This window comes from Xiphophorus hellerii, chromosome 9, assembly GCF_003331165.1.
Source record: "Xiphophorus hellerii strain 12219 chromosome 9, Xiphophorus_hellerii-4.1, whole genome shotgun sequence".
In the NCBI taxonomy this organism is placed as follows: Eukaryota; Metazoa; Chordata; class Actinopteri; order Cyprinodontiformes; family Poeciliidae; genus Xiphophorus; species Xiphophorus hellerii.
Window position 1 is genome coordinate 20,494,049 of NC_045680.1, and position 15,192 is coordinate 20,509,240.

Below are 15,192 nucleotides of genomic sequence, written 5' to 3' on the forward strand. Positions count from 1 at the left end.
TTATATCATGTTCTTACTCAAATTCCTCCTTCAAATGTGTATAATTGCACTCTGCAGGGCTGCTCTTAAGGTTTTAGAAGAAAGCGTTGCGTGGACTTTATGAAGTTTGGCAACATCACAACTCATGGGAACAGTTTGTGAAGAGGAACAAGACAGACTGGAATGGACAAATTTAATTACCAAAGATTTTTCTTCCCAAGCCAAGCGGTTATAAATACCATTTGGCCAGGTTGATGTGTTGCATTAAAATACTGTTCAATTTCCAACGATGCTTCCTGCAGAACTGCTGCATCATCTGCTACTTCTGCTGAAAATGGTCGTCTACAAGACTTGACAGGTTTGCAGGGAGGGCTGAATGTCGGCTGCTAATAATTCCTTATGACAGGGTTTATTGCTTCCCTGCATTATAAGTTTTATGGTTTTGTCAAAGAATTTCACTTGATCTATCAGAGCTACAAATAAAACAATAACTGCATAAAAAATGTGTTTTAAATATCAGTGGACATTTGTTAGAAACAAAACCCACTCTCAAAGTGTCTCATTGATTAAGTCTCCCAAGTATTTATGGATGTTTAGGCTCATCAGAAATTGGTTATACTCAGGATGAATATTTTTTGAGTGAATGAAGTTGGTATAATCTTACAAACTTAAGTGATTCAATATTTGTCCTCAGGCAAAATAATGTTCTTAAATCTGAGCCAGCATCTAGAGAAACAAGAACATCTTTGACAGAAGTGCTGATAGGAGAAAAATAAAAACACCCACAACCGTTAGACATCAATAGCTGCAGTCTCAGATATATTTAATAAATTAAAGCCAAGGTACAAAAAGACCACTGTACATTTAATTCCTTCCACCCCTCATCCGCCTACAACTCTAGACTGTGATAAACACCGCTCCTTCTCTCACTTTAGACTAAGAGCATAAAACAAACCAGGGATCAGTGTTGAACAGCAAGACGTTCACTGTACTAATTGGACTGAAGCGAAGCGGCTTGGATCAAAAGTGATTCCTGTCTTGGGTCTCTGTCTTAGTCCACTGTTGCCCCCTCCCAAAATCCCCCTTCCACCCCGAAACACATACATGCTACATGTCTGCAGGCACCTCGGATAAGACAGAAGGATTATACTGAGATAAAAGTTTTATCAGAGATCACAAGGTACGTTTAGATGCCGAGTGCTGCTGATTCACAAAGACAGTTTTAATTTACAGCCGTAGCGTCACAGGCGTAAAGGATGAGCACAGAATGTCGGCGTGAGGAAACTCTCTCTATCGGGCGATCTTACGTCGTGGTGCTCTGACCCTTCCCGATCCTCTCCAAGGCAGTGACCCAGAGGATTCTGGGTAGCTTGATCGCAAGCGTTTGTTAATAGAAGTGGTTGGTGAGAATGACATGGATGGACGAGTCTGGTTTGACAAAGAGGCGATGAGAGTTCAAGGAGCGTTAGATGCTCCAGGTCAGTCTTTCTGAAGAGGGTTGCCTGAGTGAACGTGGCTTGAAAGACAAAATGGGCTCTTTGAATACCAGCCGAAAAGAAAACGATGCATTTGTACCATAGGTCCAATATAAGTGCACAGAACAAGTGAGTAAGGGCGGGAAATAAAGGATACATATGTGCAAACCTCTCGTACATACAGATACGATCACACCCGTACACTCAAATACGCAAGTGTTCAGCAGTAACTGTTAATATGCACAACTCGGATTAATATTTTTGCACAATTACAGTGACTAAGGAGCCCACTGTCAGAAATGCCTAGTTTCCTTCTTAGCAGCTTCCATCATGGCGCTGGTTACCGGGATCCGGTTTCCCTCCTGCCATTGTTCTCAGCAGTCCTGCTTTACCTCATGGTAAAGAGCGAGACTGTAGTAGGACTGGGTAGGATGACACGTACATGAGGTACAGCCCCTAATAAAGAGGGCTTGATGAATTATTTGACTGTATAAAGTCCAAACATTGTGGTTTTCAGTCTACCCTCCCTACTGACACCCCAGAAAAGGCCTTTTAATAAAAGAAATAGAAAAAAAAATCACAAAACAATTAATATAATTTGACAAACGCAGAGATCACAGGGCGGGGCATGAGCGGGAGCAAATATTGGGATAACTTCCTGCAGAACCCCCTCCCCTCCACCTCTAAACAATGCTCCTTTGTATCCCATTAGCAGCAGCAGCAGGACTGAAACCACCTATTTGTATTTACATATACATTTATATAATTACCTTGGTTTACTTTGAAAAATAATGTCAAGTAGCTACGTACGATACCACTACCATTTCATATAGATGCTAATTACCAGGAAACAAACCTAGGGAACCACAGGAAGAGCTAGAAAGGCAGAACAAGCCAGAGATAGGAGGCGGCGTTAGGCAGCATGCTGGGTGTGCTGCTCAAAATCCTTCCAATGAAATGACCTTTAAAAAGGAGAGAAGAGAGGAGGAAGAGGCAATCAATCTTTTAACAGTGAAAGAATCAATGCAGCAAGGAGGAGGCTCTCTCTGAGGCCTGCTGGGAGTTGGAGTTTTGTCCTCTGATCCGATGGCAGCTCTGTGCTCCGTGTCTGTGCTCCGTGTCTTTGTCCTGCGGCTGGATGGATTATCGTTACAATCGTTTCTCGATGTCTTTATGGGCTTGGAGAGAACTTTGTTGCTGTGGCATCTGGGTATTTGCACTGAGGACGAAGGTTACGATTAGCTGGGAGCACGTGGGGCAGTGCTTCAGTATTCAGCAGCGTACTCTGTGCCGTGCAGACCTCTGCACAGCAGTGTAAACTCTTTCACTATGTCCTTCACTCTTCTCTTGTTTACTCGCTCTCTGCGTTGCAAAAGAGGGAGAGAGAGAGAGAGAGAAAAGAACAAATCACTGAGCGTAGGTAATTTACAATGTTGCCCAACCCTCAGACTTCATCTCGTAATCGTGTAAATAACCTTCCAGGTTTGATACCTGAGGATCTGCTGGGAGAAGTTGTCCTTTTGCTCGGTGGTGATGCGTGACGACGGGAAGCCCGGAGGCTGCAGTGCTTCTTTCAGCCACACGGCGAGCAGCGAGAAGCAGTGCTTGTTCAGGCTGAACAGCACTTCAGCAAACTGGTCCATCAGACTCCGGGATGCTCCGCCCCCGATGCCCTGCAGAGAAACAAGGAAATACTTTACTAGTCTGGACGTACCAACAGCATTGAAACCTACAGAACTTCTCTACATGTCGTCATGTAGAACAGTGCACAACCTGCAGCGTATTTTATGTGATAGACAAAGACAAATTGATACATAATTTGGAACCTAGTATTTTATACTGTGCAAACAAAAATCTTGTGGGAGAAAATCCTCACCACAGTATAATGCTGCCACTCCTTTCTTTTACAGTGTGGAATGTGTGTTTTGTCTTATTTTGTAAATACTCTCCATTTTCAGATAATCAAGTGAGCAAAGCTGTGTGAGATGTTCAGATTTTGGGATGTTGTTTTAATAACACAGCTTTAAGCTTTACATGTGTTCTCTAAAAGATCAGCTGGATTCATAGAGATTAAATTACTCAAAGATGGACTGCTACTAACAATGTGACCTCTGGTGACATTCAGTTGCACTGTGCTTAACCATTTACTTAACGGCATCAAGTTAAAGGGGGCTAAAGTCAAACACAATTAGATTAGTAATTGATTAAACTATCAATTATTCAGATACAAAATTGGCACATTCTGCAGATTTTTTATTTAAGCACTTAAGCCTTTTTTATACAAAATTTGCTGTGGGTAGAACATATGTAAAGATATATATATATTTTTTGTACAGTTTTTAGCTTAATTACCTCTCTAAGAATGTTGTTTCAATACATGGCCTTTTTAAAAGTCATTATACTCCAGTTAATGCTTATTCGCCGACTAAATTAGCTTTTGTCATTTCAATAATCAACTCATCATGATTAATCGTTTCAGCCCTAGTCAAATATGCACCATACTTTCTGAATATTTATTTTATAACCGTTTAAAAGAGAACACAAAAATATGTATTATTTTCCATCATTGCTAAGAGACACCACAGCATGATGCTATATAATTTAAGTGTGAAGTAATGCAGCTTCTCACCTCCAGCACAGCTTGGACCAACAGCTTGCCGTCCTCCTGCACCACCCTGGCTAACGGAGGCACATCTGAGCAGTGCGGCAGCAGTTCAGTCTAGCAGAACCAAACAGTCGTCAAATTTTAGGCATTTGCACTAGTTTTCTGTTCCTGCAGCATGTGTGTATCCGTGTGCTTACAAAGAACAGACATGTCGACTTGACCGTCGGGGCCTCTGGAAATTTGAGTGACAGGATTCCTGAAGTTGGGAGAGAGGAGACAGGAGCCGCTGAGGACCGATGTCAAACGCGAACAGTTTGTACTGACAGGAACACGGCTGGCTGGAAAGCCAAGCACATCTCTGCACAGGGGCAGGTGCTGCCTGTGAGAGACTCGCGCTCACTTACCACAGTGGAACACCGCTTTCACGTCAAGACTCTCTGACAAGAACAAGTCGGGCTTCCGTTTGAGGGCCTACGAGATAAAAGCAGTTCACATTACGTTTCTGCGGGGCCGACCCGTCCGCTACTGCTTCACCACATTCCACTGCATAAGCTCCTTCAAAAGTACGGCTAACAAACAACACCCGCCAAGCCTGGTAGCCGGATCTGATGGCAACAGAGGACCAGATCTGCCTACCAGGCTACAGTGCTCTCTCCATCTGTTAGCAAAGAAATTTATCCAAACTCATCCAGAGATCCTCCAATGCAGAACTGATGCAGATATAACAAACAAATTGCAAAAAATCAAACTTTGAAATCATTTGAAACTTAAGTCAAAACTAAAGGCAATGGTGGGATTTGGCTTTGATTCTTCAAACTCAATTGCATCTTCCTTGTTTTTGGTTGACTGGACAGAATATGCAACAGAAGTGTGTAATAAGTAATTAACATGTGCAGATAAAGAGAAAGACAACTCATCTCATAATAATGAACTTATTCAGGATGGAGGAGAGGAGAGAGGGAGAGAGGGAGAGGGAGAAAAGGTCAGATCTATCCAAAGATAGAAAACAAAGGAAGAATGAAGACAAAAGACAAAATATAAAAACGAGAGAGCCATCAGCCAATTTGTTGGAGCAGATTAATATCAGCTGAATATTAATTCATTCAGGCGTTGATTGGCTCTGGGCTGGAATGACTTCAGAGGGAGACTGGGCTCAGAGACTAACCAGTCACCTGGTTAGTCACCAAAATACGACTAAGGTGTTGATGTTTTTAAAAACCTAACGTGTAACGATCCAGATTGGCTGTTTTAAATCGCATATTTTTCATGCTAAATATTTGTCTAATTTTATTCAAGGAATGTAACGAAAGGATTTCTAAACTCTCAGTTATTTAAAAATGCAGTCAACTTTTCAGTCGTACCACATCTTACCGCTGAAAGACCTTTTAATGTTCAGGCAAAAAACTTTATTCTTAAAGGACAGAATAATGTAGAGCTCCCCTACCCCACCTGTTGCTTCACACTGATGGTCAGCTGGCTGATAGAGGCTAAATTAAGTCTCCTTTGCTTACATAAAAACACATTTAACAGTTTTGGAAAAGTTTCCAGTCAAGGAAAACACTGTCAGGACTAAAAAAATGCCATTAACCTACTACCAACAATGTAACACAGTTGGCAATATGAGATTTCCCACGGCCTGGTGACCTTGATGAAAAATAACAGCATCATGAATATGATGGGAAAAGGTGTGATGGAAATCACATTCTTCCATTTAAATCAGGTCACGTCTTGTCAGCTTTAAGACGGCATCACCTTTATAAGAGCAGTCTTCTTTAGTTTTCACTCATCTTCGTGTTTTAGCAAGTAGAAACATTTCAAAGCTGATAGATTCATAGTTGTTTTCTTCTTTTAGCCAGCTGACCAGCAGTCCGCAGCAACATATGTGGGAGGGGCAGTGAACATCCTAGTCACTTCAGCACCTTATTAGAAGGACTTTGAATCAAATGGTGACAGAAACTTTGAGTAGCTTTGGAGGTGGGTGTTTACATTTTTGCTTTTTCTATTAAATGAAAACCAAAAGACTGACAAGAAATGTTATAATTGATATTATTATAAATGCAAAAGTCAAATTTGGTGCCTTATTTTAGCTGCCTTATGAACAGCTGTTGCTTTTCTGATTAACAGCAATTTGATCCTGTTGTATATTTTTATGTCAATACCATGATACAACCAATAAATTAGCATTTAACTGGGAAGGTAATTAATTTCAGTTATTAAATTCTTAAAGTTTACCTCACATTATATAAAATAATTACTCAATAGGTCAGATATTTCCAGTGTTTATTTCTGTTAAGTTTGGTTATTGGGCTTACAGCTAATGAAAACCCAAAATTCAGTTTCTTGAAAAATGTATTAAAAAAAAAACAACAAAAAATGAGTTTAATTAAGAAATATTTCTATATAAGGTAATAATAATAAAATAATGGAGAAGTTGAGTAGACAGTTGTCAAGCAGACAGCTACTGACATTCTCCATAAGATGGATAAGCTACAGCAGGTCGCTGCTGAAGAAGGTGTTTCTCTCTGTGTTTAAATCTATGTATCTACACAGAATTTAATTTTTAAACTGAATTAATTATATTTCAGTTTATTGAAAAACACTTGTATTTTACGTCAAGCTTAAACCATCACAGTCTAAAGCAACGTATACAGACTAAGAGAGCATCCTGCATCCATCAGTGGTTTCTGCAGGTAAAACTAAATCTCAACATGAGTGGTGAGGCGACTGCTCGAGCCTAAAAGGATTCGTGGAGAGACAAATGTCCCTTTTGCAAACAGTTCCCTCGAGTGTTTCATTCCACTGCCTCGCCTTTGTGATGGGACACCTTAAGGCCCAGTAACAAAACACAGCAAGAGCTACAGAGAGGAAGAGAGGAAGAAAGAATAACAGCTAGAAGTCAGAGAGAGAAGGAAAGAAAGGGAGAGAAACCCAAAGTGAATGAAATAAGAAACCAAAAAACACACCTGAGCTTGGAGTTGCATAAATGAATCAACAATATCAGGATGATCCCTGGGTCCTATAATATAATAAAGATGAAACTTAAGAAATCATAAGAGAGAATAAGAATAATATACAAACAGCAACTTAATAGATTCAACAGTCATGTGGAAATAAAAAGAGAACCAAAAAATATTTCATTGAAATAATTTACATGTGAGTAAGGAACAGAGGGGGCGATAAGGGTGGGTGGGGGGGGGACATATGAAGCTTTGGCAGAGTCTTGGAAGAAGAGACCAACCAAAAACAAATAACAGGCAGAAGACAAACACATGGGTCTGCTTGGAGGGAAACCAAAAGAGAAGAAGTAACGAGAGAAAAGGAAGAAATCTAAGAAGCAAAGGTGGGTTTGGAGTGGGAACCCAGAAGGCACCTCTGTTACTGCAACAGGATGAGGAAGAAGGGCTACCGAACCTGAACGCACCCTCCTTCCCATAATGCACCAGCAGCAGCATTGTGATCAGATTAAAAGCAACACATTTCCTCCAAAGGTCCCTTTGGCTTTTAAACTGAACGTACTGTCCTACTATTCAATAATACATTCAAATCTGCTTATTACCTCCATCGTGCTGGACACAAACTACCAGACTTTGATGTGAGTCATTTAAAAATAATTACAATTTACATTAGGAAAAAATCTTCTTGAGTCATCATTTAAGAGTCTACAGAAAAATTCCTTTTTTCTTTCAAAATAATAATTCAGATGAGTTAGAAGTGATGAGAAAAACATGTGTCTATAGTGAGCCTGTTCCCAGGCCTACTGAAAAACCCTTCAGCCCTCATCCACATCACACAAACTTTAGAGATGATACGGCACCCTCCATAATTATTGGTACCCTGGAAAAGACGTTGAAGAGGCCTAAAATATGGTATTTTAATGCAATGACATAATCCCACTCTGAAAACTTCCATAAAAACTGCTTTTTTGCTATTTAAGTAGAATTGTTCGATGAAAGGCAATAAAATTGGGACTTTTAATGACACTGCTGTTAGGATAATGTGCTTTCCATTAAAGAACTAATTTGTTCTATTTTGTCTAGTATGTGTTGTGAAGAGCCCACAAAATACATCGCAGAATGATAAAGTTGATTTGCTTTTAATCAAGACAGACAAATCTCTATTGATCATTATAAATCAGCAAACGGCACCAAAAAATAGACACTTTCTGTCTTGTCTTAATCAACAGTAATAGAAATCAGTGAAAACTTTGATACAGTTTTATACTTGCTGTATCAAATAACAATATTTGATACAGGTGCCAGTGTGGAACCTCACTGACACCAGCTCTGAGAAGTTGTAGTTTTCTAAATTCTTCAATGTGAAATTATGTAGCTGCAAAAAAATGAATCTATTTTAGGTTTTTTCAACATCTTTTCCTGGCGTGTCAGTGATTTAGAAGATTTTTGCACAGGGCTTATTCAGAGAGCCTCTTGTCCAAAAACAGGGGTGGCAGCGGACATGTTCCCTGCTGGCCTGATGAATAAGCCACTGGTCCCCTGCTCTGGGACTGTACTCTGTTTAATTATTATTGTGTACTGCAGGAACCTGCTCAGAGGGTACAACAAATAAAATCACTTAAAATGCAGGAGAGGCAGCCATTACTTAACCAGTCAAAGCAAGAGTAGAGAAGAGGGGAGAAAAGGGACTACACAGAGAGCAGAGGCATCAGCCACACCTGATACAAATAGTCTAGAAAATTTTAGAAAAAAAAAAAAGGATCAATCTCTTGATCCCTAAATGACATTCAGTAAAAATAAAAAAAATACGAAAACATTTGAAAGACCTGGCCTTAATCTGTAAATATAAAAATAAATAACAAACGGAAGAGCAAAATTAAGCAGAGATTAGACAAACATAAAACATGATAACATGTTGACTTCATGTGTTTACAGCAAATCATAAGTCGAAAAATGATTTAAACAGTAAGGGCAAAACAAGGTCTGCATTGATGAAATCTTCCTTGTAGGCTTGAGTCGGGCTTTTGTTTGTGGTTAATTTTGTTCTTGTATTTAATGCTCACAGGTAGAGAAAAAGTAGTGCTTGAAAGTTGCTGACAGTGATGTTTGCACTTTTTTCCTTAATGATGTTTAGCTTGGCTGCTATTTGTAGTTTTTGATTATGTCGTCCCAAATTGCAGAGAACCTATTAAAGCTGCAAAAGGCATGGACACATTGATGAAAAACATATGGCCACTGAATATCTTTCTTGTTCAAGATTTACACCCATGAGCCAACGGTGAACAGAAGGCTGGCTTTTGAGTAAGTAACAAAAAAAGTTAAGTCTACTGACATTCATGTGAGTGAGGAAATTCATCGACTAAAACGTACAAACTGTTTTCTTTTTAATTGAATCAAACACCACATTTTGAAAATGTGAAAAGCTGACAAGGTTTATGGTTGTAGTCTGTAATGTAGGACAAGAGTCAGGTATTTCTGGCAGATGAATGTTGATTATTCACGGATTTGCTTTGGCTAAATTGAAATGGCCTCCTCGTTCCTCTGCTTTCAGATATTAGCAGCTTCAAGACATCACCCATTTAAACAAATAATACTTATTATTACAGACAAAAAACATCCAGTATTTGGAAGGGGTTGCTCTGTCTTCTAAAAACACCAAAATGACAGAAAACACTGCAGTTCCTCAAATATTTACAAGCAAACATTAAAAAGTCCAACTTTTGTTAGCATATTTTGAAGATGGATAACTTTAATGAGAAATTTTGCTTACGCCAAACACAAAACAAATTTATGTTTTATTAATAAATTTGTCCTGATCTGAACATCCATCCTTCACCTGAACAGAAACTGTTTAAGAGTCCTGAAACTCCCAACTCTGCTGGACCCCTACCTTGCTGGAAGACGGACAGTGTTACCGAGGTAACCAGCTCAAACAGAGCCTTGATTGGTGGGAAGTGGTCTGTCTCGCTGGCGAAGATATGCACCATCTGAAATGAGCAATTCAGCAAGTCAGACGGCAACTAAAACAAAAAATGTAAGGCTGCAGCTTTACTCACATTAAACCATCCAGATTACATTCACACCCAGCTTTTATGTATCAATAAATTTACTGATAAAGGTGTCCAGTTAGAGTCCAAAGCAGGAATCTATGGACCTTTTTTTATTTTAGTCCAAGAACAAAAAAAAATCTTATGAAGCATGACAAAGGGAATGAGCAGCAAATGGTATTCTCTGCATAATGTCTTAAAAGCTACATAGGAGTGAAACGGACTGATTAATTGAAGAACACTGAGACTTTCAGCTTCTTCCGTTCACTGCTGCTATGTTTAACACAACTGTGACCAGTATGCTCTTCTGAACCAGAGTTGATAAAAAATCTTCCTGAATTTTAGATCTCGAAGTTATTATTTTGCTCCAAATGCCCATTCTCCACTGAGACGAATTAATGATAAAATGTCCAATGACAGAGCAACTTTGAAAATGTGGGTTGGTCACCAGCCTGTTATCTCCTGACCTCTTTCTCCTCTCACTTTTTTTCTGAAGCTTCCTTGTATATGTTTTCTAACATATTTCTCACTTTCAGATACTGAAATGAATACAACCATCATGAGCTTCAAACCTAAAAAACAACAGTAAAGGTAAAACTGCACAATTTGTGGAAGAAATGTATAGATGTTACATTTCTTCCAAAGTAATCAACTTGAGTGAACTTGCATCCCCAAGCTTTAATAGACATACTGGGATTAAATCTGGCATATCCAAAGCCTTAATCTTTAAACATAACAATAGGTCTCATACCAACAAAAATAGCTGCCAATGCTGTGTGACTAATGTGAGCAATTTCTTACTCACAAGAAGACAAATGTCAAATGAAATTAGCTGTACTAAATGTTCCACTTTTTGACCTCTTTGATGAACACCAATCAGAAAATTTTTTATAACACTTAACACATAACAACAATTTCATTTATAGTTATGAATCATACTCAAGATGTTTTAAAAACGAAATAATTTTTCACTAATGGGCAGCTTTTTGGCTTACACAATCTCTTTTCTAAATTCTCTTGATGCGACTGGAAGTTTGTGCTTTTTGTTTTTGAGTCGACTGACTACCTGTCGTGTCAGGTCAAGAGCTGATGCCTGGGGAATTGTACTGTACATCTGGCCAAGCATCTCGCTTAGCTGGGACACCATGGGGGCAAAGTCATGCAGGAGGGTCTTCACAGATTTCTCGAAGATGGCACACACCGCCTGTGAAACATCGAAGACTGAGATGTGTGGGCCGCAGACACAGAGAGGTGACTGGACTTGGCTCGGCGTGTCTACGTACCTCCACGACCTGCGAGTCATTCAGCCACTTGCTCAGAACCTTTTGTATGAGGGCAAAAACCTGCTGCAAAACGACCACCACCTAAAAACACAGGAAACAATGTGGAGAGAACACAGTCACTGAAAAACTAAAGAAAAACGGTAACTAACAGGAAAACAGCCTCTAACATTTGTACTAAACAGGTCAGCAGCAGAATTACAATGACTGAAGTTGATGTTTTAGGAAAAGAAAGTCATATTGTCCCAAGAATTATGTGGCGTTTAAATCTCCAATACTGTCATGTACCTTTGAGTGATGCATTCACTATGCTATCATCCATCTTTACACTCAGTTTGTCAGTGACTGACCTCCTAAACTACTAACTAACTATGAGTCTGGTTATGGTGTGTAGTGACAGACCGGATTTGGTCCTGGAGGGGGTGGGGTTGCTTTGACAGGTGGTGCAGAGCCATCAGCCGACTCATCATCCTGCTTGCTGATGTCGAGCGTAGTGAACAGGTTGGACAGCAGCCCCAGGATGTGAATGATTGCCAGCTTATTGGATGGATTAGGCTAAAGGGAAAAAAAACAAAAAAAAAACAGAAGAGAAAGACAATTTAACTCCAACAAGGATTTTTCTTCCACTCGTTCCAATGTTCATTCTGTGCCTCAGTGAAAAAGACTGTAGGAATAAGAGTTATCTATTTTACAATGCATAGAAACATTTTGCTAAGAGGAAAAACGGCATAATTACATTTATATAATTCAGCTTTAAGAAATTAGCACCTTAAATTATTTTGGGTTTTTTATGTATTAAATCCTATGCAAATCAGTCAGTGTTATAGTGTTCTTGTTTTTATTTAAAAATTAAGAAGAGCAAATTCAACAACAAGAAATCAGAAAAAACACATTTTATGTCAAAAGTTAAAGAGTAACTTCTCATCCCACAATGCAGTGTTTATGTAAAGTTAGAGGAAAGAAGAAGGAGGAGGCTCTATGTACACCAGGGCTCTGTTGAAAGACAAGCACCACAGCTGCCATATTTTCTTTTCAGTGTGTTAACATCTGTGATCAAGCTCTGATCTGTGAAATTTCCTCTGTGGACACTCAGGTGGTCTGGGCATCATCACAGCAACTTGTGTGTGCAGCTCGGCAGCAATAAAACATTAAAACGATGCACAGTCACAATAAATGTTCATTTTAATATTGAGATGGTTAATATTTAAGTGCACTTGATGCTAAATGTGTTCAGTTTGTAGAATAAACTGTCACTGATTCTGCCAACGTTCAACAGACTGAGCAGCAAACAAAACTTGGAGAACATCTCCTACCCGACGTGGCGGTTCAGATGCATTATGGGATTACGTACTCATACGGTTAGAATCCATAAAAATACAATCTTATGACCTGAAATAAAACTGTAAAGCAGCAGGGTCAAATAACAGACTTTGAGCGTCACGTGTCGGCCTATTTCTAACTGACTGCTGAACAATCACGGCTTCAACAGGGCAAAATCAGTGTCACCATGGAGACATAACACAGCCAACAATCAGAATAACAAACAACACACCTGCCACACCCACTGATTATAACACCTCCTACTATTCTTCAGATTTTGACTAATGCCTCTCTGTATAACGGTCTGTCTAGAAAATTAAAATTATGTGATCTTATTGAGCTCAGTGACTCATCCGAGTGAATCAATCATTTTCCTTTTTTGGTCATCGCCTTCAGACGTTGTGCTCTTTTACCCTTGACGTAATGGAAGCCGAAGGTCTCCCCACTAGGTGCCAGTATTTGGCCGGCTCCAGACAGACAGAGCACCTGACTACTTCAGCTGACGTAATGTCAGGACAACATGAAGCTCGGTAAAAACAATATGAAGGGGAGAAAGTTAGGATGGATCAGAGAGCGTGTTATTATAGAACATAGAAACACAAAGAAATAAACAACCTATAACCCAAAGACGTCAGAAGAAAATCTTTTACACAAAAAGCAAATAAACTGATTTTAGATGCATATAGCTCCTTCTTTATACAATCCAGAAGGATCGTTTCTAATATATAAAGATATTCAAGTTGATTCTAATTCCATTTCTGAATGACTGCATGTTGCACGCACAAAGGCCTGACCTACTGTAAGTGCGTTTCTGGGGATGTTTTTCCTAATACATTTATTTCATTCAAGAGTCAGTGCTTGCATTAGTCAGAGAAAGTACGTCTTTGGTGATCCAACATGAGTCACTTGCCAATGGTGCAGGGTCAAACCCAATCTGGTCCTGCAGCGAGTCGCTCCACTGCAGTGACACCACGCAGACAGAAAGCCTGTCCCTTTTGGCCAGAGTCCATCCGTGCATGCTGTGTTTCTGTGTGCGCAAACGCGTATGGGTGTGTGTGTGTGAGTGTGTTGTTTTGCATTGGGTGTGAACTGACCGTCTCATCAGCTAGCTTCTCTAGCTGCTGAATGTAGGGGGTGATGAGGGAATGAAGGTTTCTCAAGATGTCCTCCACAGGCAGAGCGGAAAGCAGGAATCCCAGAGCCTGCATCAGCCACATGCACTGACTGGTCTGTGTGAAGAGACCGTTTTTGCAAACAATAAGCTTTCAGTCAATAATATGTCTACAAGAAAAACTGCAAACATGTTTCAGAGAGCAGAGTCTTTCATGGTATTTGAAGTTTAAATGCCTGTGAAATGCACAAAAAAACAGATACAAACCTTGTGGATCTGTTTTATAAGCACCTCCTTCAGGGACAAAAAAAGACAAAAAGAGCGAGAGCTCTATTATTCAATAGAAAAAACAAAAAGCAGCTTTAAACAAAACGCAACTGGAACTATTTTTAAGCTCAACTGATGTTATTTCTGGAATATAAAAACACCTTGAAGAAGACGTAGTGTAATCACAGATGCACCAATCAGAATATTGTGACAAATCTCAGCTTTTATGTCAAACTTTGAACTGCTGGCACTAATTTTGGCAGACTCAAACTTCCCCTCAAGAGCTACAGTCATAATACATCAGAAGATGGGGTCTGATGAGGCTCACTGGTCAGATTAAAATTACCTTTAAAAATAACTTTTAATCATGTATTACTTTTCATTAAACCCACATTTCGGTATAAAATGTTTTTTATTGACCTGATTTAATATTTCAGTATTAAATGTCATCTTTTCATTAGCTGTAAGCAGAAAGTCATAGTTAACAAGAATACAGTATTGAAAACATCGGTCTGGGTATAATTAATCTATATAATGTGTTTCACTTAGTGGGTTGAGTAAACCTCTCAATAATATTCTAATTTATTGAGCATGACTGATTGTCATAAATGGCATAAAGCAGATTATCCTGCCATGATGATCTCAAATATTCTCAATAGAAGATCAGATCTGATATCACATTGCATGAGTCTGTACCTGCAAAAGCAAAATTGCAACAAAATTAAAGTTTTGAACTTTCTTTAGCATCTTCTAACAGCAATTAACACTACAGAGTGAATTCCCTCGATGTATAACACTAAAAAGTTTGCAACAAAGCAACTTTACTGTTGTGCATTTAGCCTTCGTGTTATCTCCAGAAGTCTTGCTCTCTCTCTCTCTCAACCTTAATGAAACAGGACATGTTGTAGAAAATGCAGTTTACCTAAAAAGGCTTCTTACATCGCTGGGCTTCCTTTTTAACACCTCATTGATACTGAAAACAAATAACTGAGTCTTCTTCCATCAGTAACAACATCCACGTAAAAAAAAAAGTGTTGCTAGCCCTTCTTATCAACTTCAACAAATCGTGGGTCAGTTTTCGACTGACCAGTCAGCTCCAATTGAGCTGAAAATCATCAGTTTCTAGACAACATTTACTTCATCTGGCCATCATT

At 39.2% G+C, this 15,192-nt stretch overlaps 1 protein-coding gene across 3 annotated transcripts in view; it reads right to left on the minus strand.

Annotated features, from left to right (window-relative positions):
* Positions 1-770: 770 nt before the first annotated feature.
* Positions 771-15,192, minus strand: part of LOC116725722 (importin-13) — a 29,274-nt gene continuing 14,852 nt past the window's right edge. For 2 of the 3 annotated variants that reach the window (XM_032572017.1, XM_032572016.1), the window contains exons 12-23: positions 14,039-14,065; positions 13,755-13,889; positions 11,743-11,895; positions 11,344-11,424; positions 11,127-11,264; positions 9,904-10,000; positions 7,023-7,075; positions 4,464-4,530; positions 4,257-4,315; positions 4,084-4,173; positions 2,946-3,127; positions 771-2,816 (exon numbers count right to left, since the gene is read on the minus strand). In XM_032572017.1, the coding sequence (XP_032427908.1) occupies positions 2,720-2,816; positions 2,946-3,127; positions 4,084-4,173; positions 4,257-4,315; positions 4,464-4,530; positions 7,023-7,075; positions 9,904-10,000; positions 11,127-11,264; positions 11,344-11,424; positions 11,743-11,895; positions 13,755-13,889; positions 14,039-14,065 (1,179 nt within the window). In that variant the 3' untranslated portion in view covers positions 771-2,719. Of the gene's footprint in view, positions 2,817-2,945; positions 3,128-4,083; positions 4,174-4,256; positions 4,316-4,463; positions 4,531-7,022; positions 7,076-9,903; positions 10,001-11,126; positions 11,265-11,343; positions 11,425-11,742; positions 11,896-13,754; positions 13,890-14,038; positions 14,066-15,192 lie in introns of those variants that run through there. The other variant, XR_004340459.1, reaches the window with a different exon arrangement.